Source organism: Tauraco erythrolophus, chromosome 14 (assembly GCF_009769465.1).
Source record: "Tauraco erythrolophus isolate bTauEry1 chromosome 14, bTauEry1.pri, whole genome shotgun sequence".
In the NCBI taxonomy this organism is placed as follows: Eukaryota; Metazoa; Chordata; class Aves; order Musophagiformes; family Musophagidae; genus Tauraco; species Tauraco erythrolophus.
Window position 1 is genome coordinate 943,237 of NC_141478.1, and position 14,040 is coordinate 957,276.

General features: G+C 61.4%; 1 protein-coding gene across 1 annotated transcript in view; it reads right to left on the bottom strand.

The window, feature by feature from the left end:
* Nucleotides 1-14,040, bottom strand: part of ADAMTS7 (ADAM metallopeptidase with thrombospondin type 1 motif 7) — a 45,353-nt gene that overhangs the window by 16,476 nt on the left and 14,837 nt on the right. Inside the window, exons 9-18 of the mRNA XM_086620150.1 lie at nucleotides 13,447-13,591; nucleotides 13,193-13,285; nucleotides 12,157-12,302; nucleotides 9,923-10,092; nucleotides 9,554-9,687; nucleotides 8,219-8,339; nucleotides 7,323-7,567; nucleotides 4,103-4,244; nucleotides 1,594-1,720; nucleotides 1,099-1,312 (exon numbers count right to left, since the gene is read on the bottom strand). Of these exons, the coding sequence (XP_086476276.1) occupies nucleotides 1,099-1,312; nucleotides 1,594-1,720; nucleotides 4,103-4,244; nucleotides 7,323-7,567; nucleotides 8,219-8,339; nucleotides 9,554-9,687; nucleotides 9,923-10,092; nucleotides 12,157-12,302; nucleotides 13,193-13,285; nucleotides 13,447-13,591 (1,537 nt within the window). The remainder of the gene's footprint in view (nucleotides 1-1,098; nucleotides 1,313-1,593; nucleotides 1,721-4,102; nucleotides 4,245-7,322; nucleotides 7,568-8,218; nucleotides 8,340-9,553; nucleotides 9,688-9,922; nucleotides 10,093-12,156; nucleotides 12,303-13,192; nucleotides 13,286-13,446; nucleotides 13,592-14,040) is intronic.

Below are 14,040 nucleotides of genomic sequence, written 5' to 3' on the forward strand. Positions count from 1 at the left end.
CGCGGGCAACAACCTCCTTTTACGGCTGGACACATTTCTGGGGAGCTTCCAAGCACCTCAGATGTCTCTACTTACTGGTGGTGGTGGAAACGGAGAAGAAAGAGGGCTGCTGCTTGACATGAAAGCAGGACAGAAAAATTACAGACGACTCAAAATCTCGAGCACGTTTTTCCTGGGCTCGTCGAGCCGGCGATGCCAACACCCCAGAGGACGACCGCGACAGCACAGACCCGCCGGGGACGGGGGGGTTTTCCCCTCAGCTGCCGCAGCCGCCTCTCAGCCCTGGAATTGCGGCTTTTGGGGGCCCCTAGAAAAATATTTCTAAACAGCTCTCGTTTAGCCTTCGCGTTTTCTGTCCGCGTTTTTGTTCTGAGCGTCTCTTAGCAACACGCTGGGTTCCCAGGCTCTCCCATTTCTCTCCCAGTACTTGTCTTCGTGCTGAACACTGTGAAACCGCTGCTTAAATCAGGAGTTACAATTTTCTGGTTAAAACCCTCAACCTGCGGTTACGCTGATTCACAGAAATCGAAAAATAAGTAAAGGCTACACAGTGCGCCCGCAGACCGTGGTATTTTATACACAGGGTTCTGGGTTTTTTTTTGGTCTCTCCTTCTCTTTTGAAATAAATCATGGAAAAATTCCCCTTCTGAGGACTCCAGTGCATCAGGGCACAGGGGCTCTGCCCACCCCAGACACGCTGCCGGGGACCAGATGTGCACGTGCACGGTGCAGCCGGACCCCACCTTGCCCCTAACCCCCCACCTCAGCAGGGCAAGGGTTAAAGTTATTAAAGAAATAACTTCAAGGCTTCTGCTGAAGCAGAGGGGAACGCTTGTGGTGCTGGGAAATACACCGAAGGCTTGAAAGCCTCTTGTTTCTGCCCTCCTCACATCACGCACGGAGCGTGGCCACCACCCTGACCAAGGGTGCCACGACATTCCCGTCTGTGCGAGCCCACAGACACACATCCATGGGTTTTCCCTGCCAGCAGGAGCGTGCCCACCACTCTCAGGCGGGCTGAGGATGTCCGGGGGCACTCGGTCCCCACCTCCCACTAGCTCTGCAAGAAACCGGGACGCCCCCGATGCTCTGTCTCACCTCTGACCAGTTCCCCACAGTCCACTGGGAGGGACAGGGGACTTCTCGGTGACAGGGGGCGGTGGCCTCTGGTTTGGAGAGGTGCTGGCAGTCTGCTGGCTGCAAAGCTCTCTGCTCGTCCAGCCCCACGCTCTGGATGCAGAGCACTGTCCTCTTCGTCAGCCCCGACGGGCCGCAGGTGGCCGAGCACGCCTGCCACTCGCCGACCCACCACCTGCGGAAACGGGGAAGGGGAAAGGTCTCAGCCGGAGCGAGCGGCCACCACGGCGGTCAGGCAACCATGGGGGTTCCATCCCACGGACCACGGCAGGGTCTGGGACCCGCTCTGCGCACGAGGGAGAGGAGAAGTGCAAAACCAGGGGTGCAAACAGCTGCACGTGTCCTGGTGCAAACCGGGCACTGCAGCGCCAACATGCCCAGGACCCCGGTCGTGCTGTCGGGGCCGTTCGGACACTGAGGCTCTGCCGGGAACCGGTGAGGGGGGGTCCAGCAGACCTGGCCGGGCAGGGCTCCTCGCTGCACGTCCTCTGCTGGTCGTCGGGGCGGGTGAGCGCGTCGCAGAACCGCTCCTCCACGATGCCAGCCAGCTTCTCCACGCAGTGCACCACCTGCCGCTGCACCCCTGCGGACACAGGCCAGGGCTCGGCTCCAGGCGGAAACCGAACCCAACCACGGAGCATCCTCTGCCAGCAGGTGAGAGGAGGCCCTACGGTGAGTCTGAGCCACCAAAACCAGGGGAAATAAAATGAAACCGCCACTGAAACTGGAAGTCAAGAGCCCACTTCTGCTGAGGTATGGATGCCCTCACAGAGCCCAACGGCACCAGTGCTCCCAGTGTGCCCGGGAGGGAAAAGCAGAGCTGACACCTGGCCTCAGTCCAACACATGTGTGATGAGACCCATGGAGCTCAGCTGGGCTGGAAAACGACCCTGGAAATGCAGCTGCAAAGCAGGGACACCTGGGGCTGCATGGATGGACAGATGGGTGGATGGATGTGAGCAACACTGGTCCAGCCAGCACACAGGCTCCCGGGCACTACAAGCAGGAGACAGCAGCCAAAACCCATCCCTGGGGCTGGCAGGACACGGTGTCTGTCTGTCCAGCACTCGGCAAACCGCAGCTCCTGCGCTGAGGCCGAGGCCAGGGCTGCTCATGCAGAAAGCTAAAACCAGATCCCAGAGAGAGGAGGCAAATCTTGTTCTCCCTATAGGAAAAAGCTGCCGGATTATATCTGTTCCTTCAGGGCTCCGGGATGCCAGGAAATACCTAAGGAATGGCAAGAGCTTCCACTGAAGGTAAGGTGAGGACAACCATGTCCAGAGCCGTTGGCAGACCCCAGACTCGGAGACACAGCTTACTTCAACCTCGCCAACCCCACGGGATGTCTCCGCTCGCCCTCCCGGTGCTTCACCCCTGGACCAAGTGGTTCACAGGGACAAGACGGGTTAAAAGCAGGAACACTGGCACCCTTCTGCTGGCTCCCACTGCCAAATTTCTGCCATGACCCCAGCTCGCTCCTGGTGGCCGCTGGCCATGGCCTTTGGTCACAGGCAACTCAAGGAGGGGTGCACCATCCTGGCACCACCACCCAGAGCTGCATCCAGCCATCGGAGCACGCACGTGTGGATGCACCCACAGACACACACACACACTCTAAGGCTGTTGGCGGGGGCTGTGTCCGAAGCAGAGCCAGCTGGCAGCAGCACAGCTCTGTTTTGGCAGCGCTCTGCCCCAGCCGCAGCTCACGGACACATCGCCCACTGCAGCCTCGTGCCCACTGCACTCATGGGGTGACGTTTCCGAGGATGACTTCACCCGTGCCACACGGCCTTACTGCCCGCATTCGTCCTCCTTTTTGCAACACGTCCTTGACCCACGTCCTTAACTGCTGCCATCGGCCGAGATTGATAGGAGCTGCCGGACCCCGCCGGCACGGCCGGGACGTGCTCCGGCTCCAGCACTCCGGAGCTCCTGGGACCCCGGGGCTGCCTCTGCAGAAGAGGCTCAGCCTGAGCTCTCCCAAATCCATGGCTCAGCTCTCCCCACCATCCAGCCCAGGGAGAGGGCTCAGCTCTCCTCCGGCCGCTCACGGTGAGCATCCCCACCCGGCTCCTGCCTGAGTTGCTCCTGTACTTCCCTTCTGTTCTGGAAGCCAAGCGCCCAGACCTCGCAAAGGAAAGCTGGTTTTAAGCAGAAGCCCTCTCCTCCTGTCCTCCTCGACTCCCGCTACTGCAAATCCACAGCAAAGAGCTCGGCATATCACACATAAACCACCCTGCCGGCTCCTGCCGCACCACAGCCCTCCTGCCCCAGCAGGAACCCACGTCCATCCCCCAGGAACGGGCAGGAACCATCTCCTGGCACTCTGGGCTGCCTAGAAAACACGAGTGTCCTTCCACTCCCTTTTTTTCAGTGGCAGCCGCTCTCAAGGAAGCACTCGCTGGTCCCAGGCTCCCCCCTCGCAGCATGCCCGGACCGTCCCCCTCCATTGACCACCCCAAAAGCTGCCCTGGGCACCCTGGGACACCCAGCCAGCAGCGCAGCGGGGTGCAAGGGGGAAGCAAGTGTCTGACACCATGGGGCAGTGCAGGACACTGGAGCTCTGCCTGCGCCAGGTACCCTCCCGTGTGCTCTCCATAAAACCCTGGACACGATTCCCCCCGGAGACGCCCAGCCAGGCGGGAGACTGGCCCTTCAACACTCCCTGGATTTGTCCCAAGCTCTTTTGTCTCCGTCACCCTGACGCCGAGGAGCCCGGCGCGGTAACAGCACACCCGGCAAGAAGCAAAGCGCTGATAAAGCGCGGGGTCTGGCGGGCGAGGGCGGTGAGCGCACTGGAGCGCGGTGACCTCAGCAGGTGCCACCTTTTCCTTTTACCCCAAGACCTCCTGAAACAAGAGGCCCAGGAATTTCTAAAGCATCCCCACGGTACAGGCACGCTCTGCCTGCTGCTCTCCTCCACCACCGCGGCCATGCCCTGGGGTCCCGCGGGAGCTGGACTCACCGGTGCCGCACGTGGCGGTGCACGTGGTCCAGGAGCCGAAGCGCCAGAGGAACTCTGCCTGCTCGATCTCGTTCTCGCTGTCGGCTGGGCGCTGGATGGTGTACTGGTACCGCACCCCGGGGTTGGTCTCCTGGAACAGCAGCTGCGGGGAGACACAGGGTGCTCAGGGAGGTGGCCGAGCAGCGCGGGTGGCATCGGCCACTGCACCCCCAAGGGCTTTTCAGGAGATAACCACCCGCCTGGCACGGCCACAGAGACATCACCCCATGTCCAGCTCCGTACCACAGCTGCATTTGTCCCCCGGCGCTGCTGGTGGGGGACAGTGAGGGTTCCAGCTGCTGTACCCCAGCAACAGCACACAACCCTTTTGGACATGGGGTTAGCAAAAGGCCAGAGCAGCGCAGGAGCAGAGGAGCTGCCCCAGCTCGGAGCGTCGGGCTTGGGGCAATGGCAGATAAGAACAAAAACTAACAGTGAGAGCACCGAGAGCCACTGGGATTTGATTTTATGTCTCCCCTGATGAAGAGCCTGGAAGCATTCCCCTGTTCATCCCGCCCAGTCCCGCTGCCAAACGCGGCCCCATCCAAGGACTTTCTCAAGGTTCAGCACAGTGAAGGCCCAGGACAGCTGGACGTCCCCTTCCCCATCCCCTTCCCTGCAGCTGGAGCTGGGAGGGTTTTACACGTGCCACCGCCGGCCCCAGCCCAGCGCCGGGTCCGCAGCACACAGGGCAGGAACAACCCCTCCTCCCTCCACCCCCTTCCATCACTCTTCCTGAACTCTCAGCGCGCGATGGTCCGGCTCAAGATGCCAGGTACCCTCCGCAGTCCCCATCTGCACCTCCACCCTGCCACTGACGTGTCCCAGGCGGCACCAGGCGAGCGGCGTGGCCATGCCCCGTGCCCAGGGTGCACTCGCCTGCTGCAACACCCCACCGCTGCGGCGGAAGAAGGTGCTGGGGCAAACCGGAGGGAGCTGCTGGCAACAAGTGCCAGCGATGGCCGGTGGGAACGCGGCACGAAGGAATGTCATCAGTTGCTGGAGATGTGGCTCTCGCTGCTCTCAACACGCACAAAGCGGCTCCTGAGGTTGGCACAACTCCTGCCCCGAGTGCCTCCCGCTCTGGCGCTCGGCAGAGGCTGGGAGTTCAACCTTGTTTTTCTTAGCCTAAGTGCTCCCATTATTGCCAAAGCTTTGTTGTTCTTGGAGCTTTGCCAGGAGCGAGGGCATCTCTCCAAAACCTCTCCGTGAATATCGGAACATTTTTTTTCAAAAGGTTTTAATTACGTTCCGAATCCCGGAAGGCGATTAGCGGGTGCCGAGCATGGCAGCGCTCCCCCTAACAGCAGCACTTGGCAACAGACGTGCCCGGGATCCCGCTCCCGTTTCATCCTGAGCTTCTGCTGGAGGAAACGCTACAGGCAAAGACTTTGGCTGCTTGGCACGGCCGGGAGCCAGGGCCGGCTCCGCAGCGGGGTTCATGCTCCGGAGGAGCGCACCAGGCTGGGCAGGGGCTGCTGGGGGTCTGGGGGATGCACCTCCGGACACACCTGATGCCAGCTGTGCCATCGCCCGTGGGATGATTCCCACCGACTTCTCCGGGGGTAAAGCCTGGCCCCACGGGCACGAGGGTGTTGGCTCCCCAGAGCTTTGCATCCACTGGCAGCTCCCTCACTCCTGACCGTCCTGGTGGCCATTCCCAGGGGATGGAATTGCAGCACACAGGTCCCGAGGGCCCTGCCTGGCCCCGAGCACCCGTGCCGGGCTGCCTTCCTCCCACCCTCCTCGCCGTCACCCCGGCAAAGCCGTGGAAAGCTCGTTAACATGTACAGCTGTGCCAAAATGTAATCCCCGGAGCGCTCTTTTCCATGGAAACAAGGTGAAAACGAACCGAGCGGGACTGCTCTGCCAAACAAAGCAATTCCAGAGAAGAGCTGGAGCTGCTGCTGCGGCAGCGGAGGAGGGAGATAGCGACGGTGCAGTTGGGCTCGTTCCAAAAGCGTTGGCAGGTTGTGGGAATTCCAGAAGGGGGTGCCCGGGGAGCAGGGGCAGCGGCCGGGGGCTCGGAGCAGGAGCAGTCCCCGGGGGATGCGATGTGCTTCCATCGGTGGGGCGAAGACCGAGACTCTCCCACCGACCCAGGGATAAAAGGACCATCGGGGTGAGTGGGTCACGTAGAAATTCCCAAGTCCCCAAGTTCATTATCCGCTCCCCCAGTGCCTGCTCCGCACAGGGGCTGTCTGCTGGAGGCAACGCCTGGCAGGAGCAGTGGATGGGGAGATGCTCTCCTCCTCTCTGCGGCTGCCATCCTGGAAACTCACTGCTGCAATGCCATTTTTTAAAAAATTGTGGGGTTTTTTTGGACTATATGGTTAGTTGTAACCTCTCCTGCCCAAAGCCAGGCAGGCAGAGCAGTGGGTCCCTCCTGGGCCCCGGGAGCCACGGCTGATGCCCGGCAGCATCGCTCTGCGCCGGGGCTCACCTCCTCAGAGCCTTGGGGCTCTGATGAAAAATAACGACTTATTCCGGGGAGGGAAGTAGCTTTACAGAAATCCCCACGTGCAAAAAAGAGGGAAACTTGAAATTTCCAGTTGTTTCAGAGGATTTCAAATGATCCTTTTGGATTTCTACCTCCTGCCTCAAGGACTTTTGTGCAGAAGTAGAGCCTGACCTGCAGTGCCCTGGGCAGTATCGCCAAGTCCTGAGCACGGAGTGGGACGCCGAGCTCCATGCCACGGCGCCCAGCGGTGCAGAGGGGGGCATGGCACCGGCCGGAGCGCAGCACGGCTTGGGGGTGACGCGGGGCCACCCTCCACCACCACACATGGCACCACGACAGCTCCCGGCTCCCACTGCCTCCGCCAGCCGCTCCAGCCTTGCCAGGAGCAGCGTGGGCTCTGCCCAGGCTTTTGGTAGGATATGGGAAAGGGGCTTGCTCTCCTCATGCCCTCTGCTGCGTACACGTCATGAGGAACGCTGCAAAGGGGATGGGGCTCAACTGGAAGTGGCATGGCCTGGAAACACGCTCCCAGGGCCGGCGGTGCGTGCTTGGCTGCTCCCGACGTTGACTCCCGGAGAAACGCGCTCGGCGAGGAGATGCACAGCCCCATCCCTTGGATGGCAGCTCAGCCCCGCACAGAAAGGCCGGAGAGCCAGCGGCTCTGTCCCCCCCTGTACTCCCCACCGCACACCCCGGCCCCCCGCAGAGCCTGCACCATACCTGGATCCACACAGGCTCCACAGTGGGCCCCGGAGAGGTGAGATTCTCCCAGTTCCCCGTCCTCTTATAGGTGAAGGTGGTCCCCGCCACCCTGTAGTCCCCGTTCCACTGGATGGTCCAGCCACCGTTCAGGAAATACTTCTCCGGGTCCTCGCTCCGCAGCGCCAGAAAATTCCCGGCTTCTGCGACTTCTTCAATCCGGATCTCCCGCGCTCCCACCGGGATAATCCCAATATCGACGTAACCTGGGAATGGAACTGAGCGTTGGTCTTGGGGGAGTCAAAGACACGGCAGAGACAATGCATACCCTCAGGTGGGTGCTAGCATCCCTTGGGTGGGTGCTGGTGTCCCTTGGGTGGGTGCTGGTGTCCCTTGGGTGGGTGCTAGCGTCCCTTGGGTGGGTGCTGGCGTCCCTTGGGTGGGTGCTGGCGTCCCTTGGGTGGGTGCTGGCGTCCCTCGGGTGCCAGCATCATGCCAATCCTTACATCTCTGTAAGGCAACAGCACACACGAAACGCCCCTGGCACTGAGCCTGGCTGCGTCCCCTCCTGGGAGCACCCACGGCAGAGCGAGACGTTCCCCACGCGGGCGCTGGGAAGGCGGTTACCACGCTTTTGCCATGTCCCTGTCACACACAAAACCCTCTTAAACCTCTCCAGAGCGGCTCTGGAGCACACAGGTTGTTTTCAGACCAAAGGCAGTACGGGGACATTTTTCTTCCGAGGAGCAAGAAGTCGAATGGCAACGCCGCAGCTCCCTGTGCTGCCCTCCGGTCTCATCCCACCAAAATTAACCAGTCGGGATTGAACACTGCCCTGCCAACGAGCCGCAGCAGCGAGCCCGGCTCCGAGCGGAGCGGCTGCCCGGTGCTCCGGGGCCGGAGCCCAGCGCCCTTACCCAGCCCCTCGCTGTCCTCGAAGGTCTTGCTGACGGTGTGGCAGGTGGAGCCGTCGCCGTGGCAGACCCCGCACCGGTCCTCCACCGCGTTGGAGTCGATCTCGTAGTCGCAGCCCACGTTCTGCAAGGCAGCCCCGTCAGCGCCCGCGCCTGCCCCCTGCCCGCCCCGCGCCACCGCTCGCCGACGCGGGAGACGCAACCGTCCTAAATGGTGGGAAATAAGGAACATGGACGGGAGAGCAGGGTGAGCTTTTTGCAGATGGGCAGCGATACAGGCACCTGGGCTGCCATACGGGTTTCTCTGACACATCCAGCGTGGCCAGTGAGAGGGGGAGGTTTCTGCGAATGGTTTTCATATAAGAGGCTGTAAGGAAATCCATTGACTGGTCATTTTCCCCTCTTTCCTGCTGCTCTTTGTGCCTATTTTTCCACAAAGCCTTTCAGGGAGCACCTTTACCCAACACCCGTGTCCCCTCCCGTGGGTGTGCGTCCCCGGTGACCCATGGCCATCAGCTCCGCAGCAGCGTGGCTTCGGTTCGTCCCACGGTGGGACTTTGCCCCACGGACGACAGTGCCACGGCAGCAGATCGCCACCTGTTCCCTCATTTAACAGAAATCCAACACCCTACATGTGCGCTTATTCCTAAACTTCAGGACCGCTTCCCTAGGGAAAGGGAGGTGTTAACGAAGGGATGATCTCGCTATGACCGGAGGCAGCTGGAGGACCCCAGGCACAGCTTGGCAAAGCACCCTCGGCCACGGCAGCATCTCCCAGATGATTCCCAGCATTAATCGTGCCATCTCCTCCAGATTCCCAGTGCCTCCCATGCTGGGAGATGCCCTTCCCAGTTGGCAGCCAGAGCATTGCCACCGCACATCACACCTCATTTGTAGCGAGCTTCCAAGGAAGAAAAACAACCCAGGAGGACAAATCCCAGCGCTGGGAGGGGCTGCCAAGCCAGGGGGGCATCTCCATCACTGCAGGTCAGACCCACAGCCATGCTCGGGGTGCAGGGCTGGGCTGGGTGTCCTCTCCACACACCCCTTCGTATCTCCAACCTTATTTTTCAGCTAAACTATTCCTCCTCTACTTCCTTGGGTTTGTGCTCTATTTCCTTGAAGCCAACAGAGGCCGAAATGTGGCCATTCCACGTATCTCGTGGATGCACGGAAAGCCTTCTGAGTGGGGAATGACAAAAAGTGTAAGCTCAGCCCACCGGTGCGTGCGAGGGGACGGTGCTCACCCACGGGGTGCGTCACGGCGCCCGCCCCCACCTCCCCGAGCACGGGGGGTCCCTGGGCTCCCTGCCCAGAGCGTCCCGGCGCGGGACCCACCTTGCAGATGCCGTTGATGCACATGTCACGGCTGGCGTTCATCTCGTAGCACGGGGTCCCGTCGATGACGGCGTCCCGCAGCTTTTCCGCAAAGTATTCGTCCTCGGGCCGGCAGTGCAGCTCGCAGGGGTTAACTGGGGGGCCAACGGGCAGAGACGTAACCAAGGAGCCAGGGGACCACGTAACCATCTCCCAAATCCTACATTAACCCTGCAAGCCCAGCCACAATTTAAAATACGGCACAAACACGCCGCACGGCAAACCTTACAGCCGCGAACAGCAACACCGAGCCGTCAGCGAGACCGTGTTCCAGGATTTCCAGCGGGGCTGCGGGCAGAAACCTGGCAGCGGGCTCTGCCCTCCACTCACCGTTGTTGGGCACTGGTGTCCACCTGTAGAGTTTCCCTTTGTAGAGCATGGGGTTGAACTGGCTGCACTGGACCTGGCGGAAGGACGGCTTGTCGGGCGGACACGGCCTGACGTTGCAAATCCGGAACCGTTTCCGCTCCCCCAGGCAGTACCTGCCCCCGTACTTCGGCCTGTCCAGGGGAGGGAAAAGGGAAAACCAGAATCACAGAAGGGTTTGGCTTGGAAGGGACCTCCAAGACCATCCAGTTCCAACCCCTCTGCCATGGGCAGGGACACCCTCCACTACACCAGGTTGCCCAAAGCCCCATCCAACCTGGCCATGGACACTTCCAGGGATGGGGCAGCCACAGCTTCTCTGGGCAACCTGTGCCAGTGCCTCACCACCTTCATTGTAAAAAATTTCTTCCTTGGATCTAATTGAAATCTCCCCTCTTTCGGCTTAAACCCGTTATCCTCTGTCCCATCAAATACAGACGTACCGCACCTGCGGGGAACTGCCTCTCTACCCCCCGCTGAGGGTGGGTTTGTACCTGCTGCTCAGGTCTGATCTCACGAGGTTGGGTCACGCCTGAGTCAACGCGGAGTCACGAGAGCTCTCCCTGTCATCACCCGCACCCGCCGCTCTGCTGCAGTGCCCCTGGCAGGAAGCTCTGAACCCACCACCCACCCCAGAACGATCCCCACTCCACGCAATAAGCTTCGGAAACGGACAGCCACCACGGCCCACGTCCTTCTCCTCCGAGTCCCTCCCGGACCAGCTCCCTGCTGCTGCTGCGGCGCCGCGCTGCCCTACGGGACACGTGTGGGGAGACCACGGAGCAAAGGTGGCTTTTGCCGAGCGACGGCTGTCACGACGGACGAGCCACATCCCGGGTCTCATCCCCGCGATAATCTCTGCTTAACGCTGCCTGGGACGCTGCGGACTCTGCTCCTCTGCCACCCGAGGGAACGGCCAAAGCTGCCACTTTTGGAGCAAGAGGGACTTTAAAAGCAACAGCAGGTTTTTCTCAGATGCCAACAGACCCTCAAAACACGGCCGCTGCCTCCTGACACCTTTTCCTCTGGTCACAGCGCTCCCTGCAGCCCCGGCCCCACGACCTCGTCGAAATTACCGAGCGGTTCGGTCTGGGCACACTTTGCTGAAGGGAACAACGTTAATGGGTATTTCAGGGCTGGGTTTGCTCACCCTGCCCTGAGGAAATGCCCGTGGGCACCGGGCTGCCCAGCGCACACATCCGCTCACTCCAGCCAAAAGGCAACGCCGAAGGTTTACCCACGGCTGCCAAAGCAAACAACTGCCCAGGGAAACCTCCTGCTTCTCCAGTGCCTGCTCTCCTGCTGCCCACAGCTGTGTTTGAAACACTCTGTAAGCTCCAGCCACATTCCTGCCACCAGGCTCGTGTCAAACACCCGCCCAGCTCTTGACCAGCCCAACAGCGTGTGCCGAAACAACGCGCCCAGGGAAGATACTGGGCAGGAACCACATCTGGGCTCACTGGAGACCCTGCTCCCGCAGCGTGCAGCTCCTCATGCCATGGAAAAGCAACTGCCACCGGAACGCGGCTCTCAAAGCCCTTTTACCTCCCTGCCCCGGGGCGCTCCAACGGCCGGGCACGCCGGGGCTCTGCCTGAATTTGGCACAACAGCGAGTGGGTGTCAAAGGGGACACCTGGGAGCAGATGGGTCAGCGCAGAGATGACAGGATGGGCAAGGCTGCTCCTCCAGCAGTGCCCAGACACTGCCAGGCGAGGGGCAGCACTGGCCGTGGCACCAGCAGGCTGGGGGCACACACCAGAAATTGCTGAGGGAAAGCCATGGGGTGATAAACAGCAGTCAGGTTTTCCAAAACGACTCTGGATGAGGCTCAAAGAACACCTATCTGTCTTTTCTGTCATTAAGGGACACCGGATACGCTTTACGTCTACAGGAGCGGAGTCTTTGCTCTTTGTGTCATATTGCAACCACTGCCTGCACGGAACGGGAACGATGTGTGTGTGGAAGGAGACCCAGGCAGCTGGATAACCCCGGGAAACGAACCCCCCGAGCGCTTCCAAAGCACATTGCTCAGCCCCATAACGGCCTCAGGCGCGGTTTTGCCGTGCGATGCAGACAGGGGCAGGATGGCACTGGGCAGGCGCCGGTCCCTGGCTCTCCGGGGCCATACGGAAGCGTTGGGCTCCTCTCCTACACGGGGTCCCGCGGAGGGGCCGGGCGGCGGGAGCGAGCGCTCTTACGTGGGGCTGCTGCAGTGCCGCTCGGCGCTCTGCACGCCCGCGCCGCAGCTGCGCGAGCAGGCGGCCCACGAGCTCCAGGAGCCCCAGCCGCCGTCGATCGCGTCGGGACGGTAGCCCACGGGCACGCACTCGCCGTTGAAGCACCACTGCAGAGGGACAGGCAGGAAGGAGAGAAAACAAAGTTTAAGGATGGAGTAACTGATGCTGAGTCAGAGAGCCTGGCCGCAGGGAGCATGGAAGCCCAGCACCCATTTTGCCCTGGGAAAATCAATGCTTTGCTCGCACGGAGATGCTCAGGGGTCAGCTGGGCTCTGCCAGAGCCTGGTGCACCTCTAAGCCATGGGAAACTCAGAGATGTTGAGGATTTGTCCCAGGCAATGTACTCAAACCTCCACCAAGACCCCTCAACAAGGGGATCCACAGTCCGAGCTCAGCCCAGGCGGAAGGGCCGGCGAGGCACAGCCGCGGGCAGTGGCACGGTGGGAGGTTTCACCGGGAGCAGTGGCTAAACCCAGGGACATCCCCGGTGCTCTGGGGCCAGGGCTTTGGCGGGGCACTGAGCCTAACGAGGAGAGATGTCTACAGATACTTTTATAACTCCACAGTTTTATGCTACCTCGGGCAGGAAAACCCTGTTCTGGAAGAGTGTCATGTGACAGCTCCATCCCAGGGCTGCTGTGGCACCGGAGCCAGCATCACCCACCCAAGAACTGGTCCCCTCCACACCCCGTGCCTGCCCAGCTGCCGTGGGTGCTGCCGGACCCCCCGTGCCCCAGAGCGGGGAGGGGGGCAGGTCCCAGAGATGAGCATCCACCACCGCAGCAGCGGGAGAGCAGAACAAGGCTCGTGCTCTCCTGATGTGGTCATTAACTGCGGGTTTCACCTTCCCAAGGTATTTTCAGCTTCGCTGAAGGCTGTCCCTCCCTGGCAGCAGTGGGCATCTGGGCAGCGCGCTGAGCTGTGCCGGAGCCTGCGAGCCCCCCCAGCACGCAGGACAAGGAGTGTCTGCAGCCACGGCGGGGCCCGTTCCCGTTACCTTGTCCTCCCCGCAGGCTGTGCCATCAACGGCGGCATCCAGCTTGGAGTGGCACGTGTTGCCCACCGTGCACCACAGCGTGTTGCAGACGCTCTGCAGAAAACACGGTTGCGCAGGACACGGTTACCGCGCCGGCCAACGCATCGGCACGAATTTAAGGTGCAGGGAGAGGATTGCCCCGTGCAATGCCCCCCGCCCCCCGAGAGCCCCCCGAGCAGCACAGCCCGCATCACGGCGGGGGGACCCAGGCTTACGTCCATGTCGTCGCAGAAGGTGGAGTAGGCGCCGTACTGCAGCCGGCACTGGTGGCCCACGTCGTAGAGGACCCCCGGGGGCACCAGGGGGTAGTCCAGCACCTCCCGGGCAGGGGGGTCGTCCAGGCACAGCCCCCAGCCCCGGCTGAAAGAGAGAAGTCAGAGCAGCATCACCACCAGGCTGGCACACCCAGCAGGTGGTAACGGAGTAACTGAACATCTCATCGATGTCCCACCACAATGAGAAGCAATCAGGGCTTCCAGCTGATGTGACCCTGGCTCTCCAGTCAACCCTGGTGCTGCTCCAGTGCACGGATGGGCATCTGCTTTTCAGAGTGGGTGCCCGCTCCTAGAGCTATCGCCCCACAGCCCCTGGGCACGGTGGGTTATGGGGAAGGAGAAGGGGTAAAAGCAGCAGGAGCTTCTCTGTGCAGCTGCCGGAGCAGTGCCCTACATGCTGCCCCTTCCCCTCTGAGATGTCATTGTCCTCCTGACAGAGAGCCAGAAACATCATTTTCCCTGGGAATAATCCCCTGGATTTTCATTTTGTGACCAGGTCACCAGCTCAGCCCCCAGTCCGGGCCCGCGTTCGCC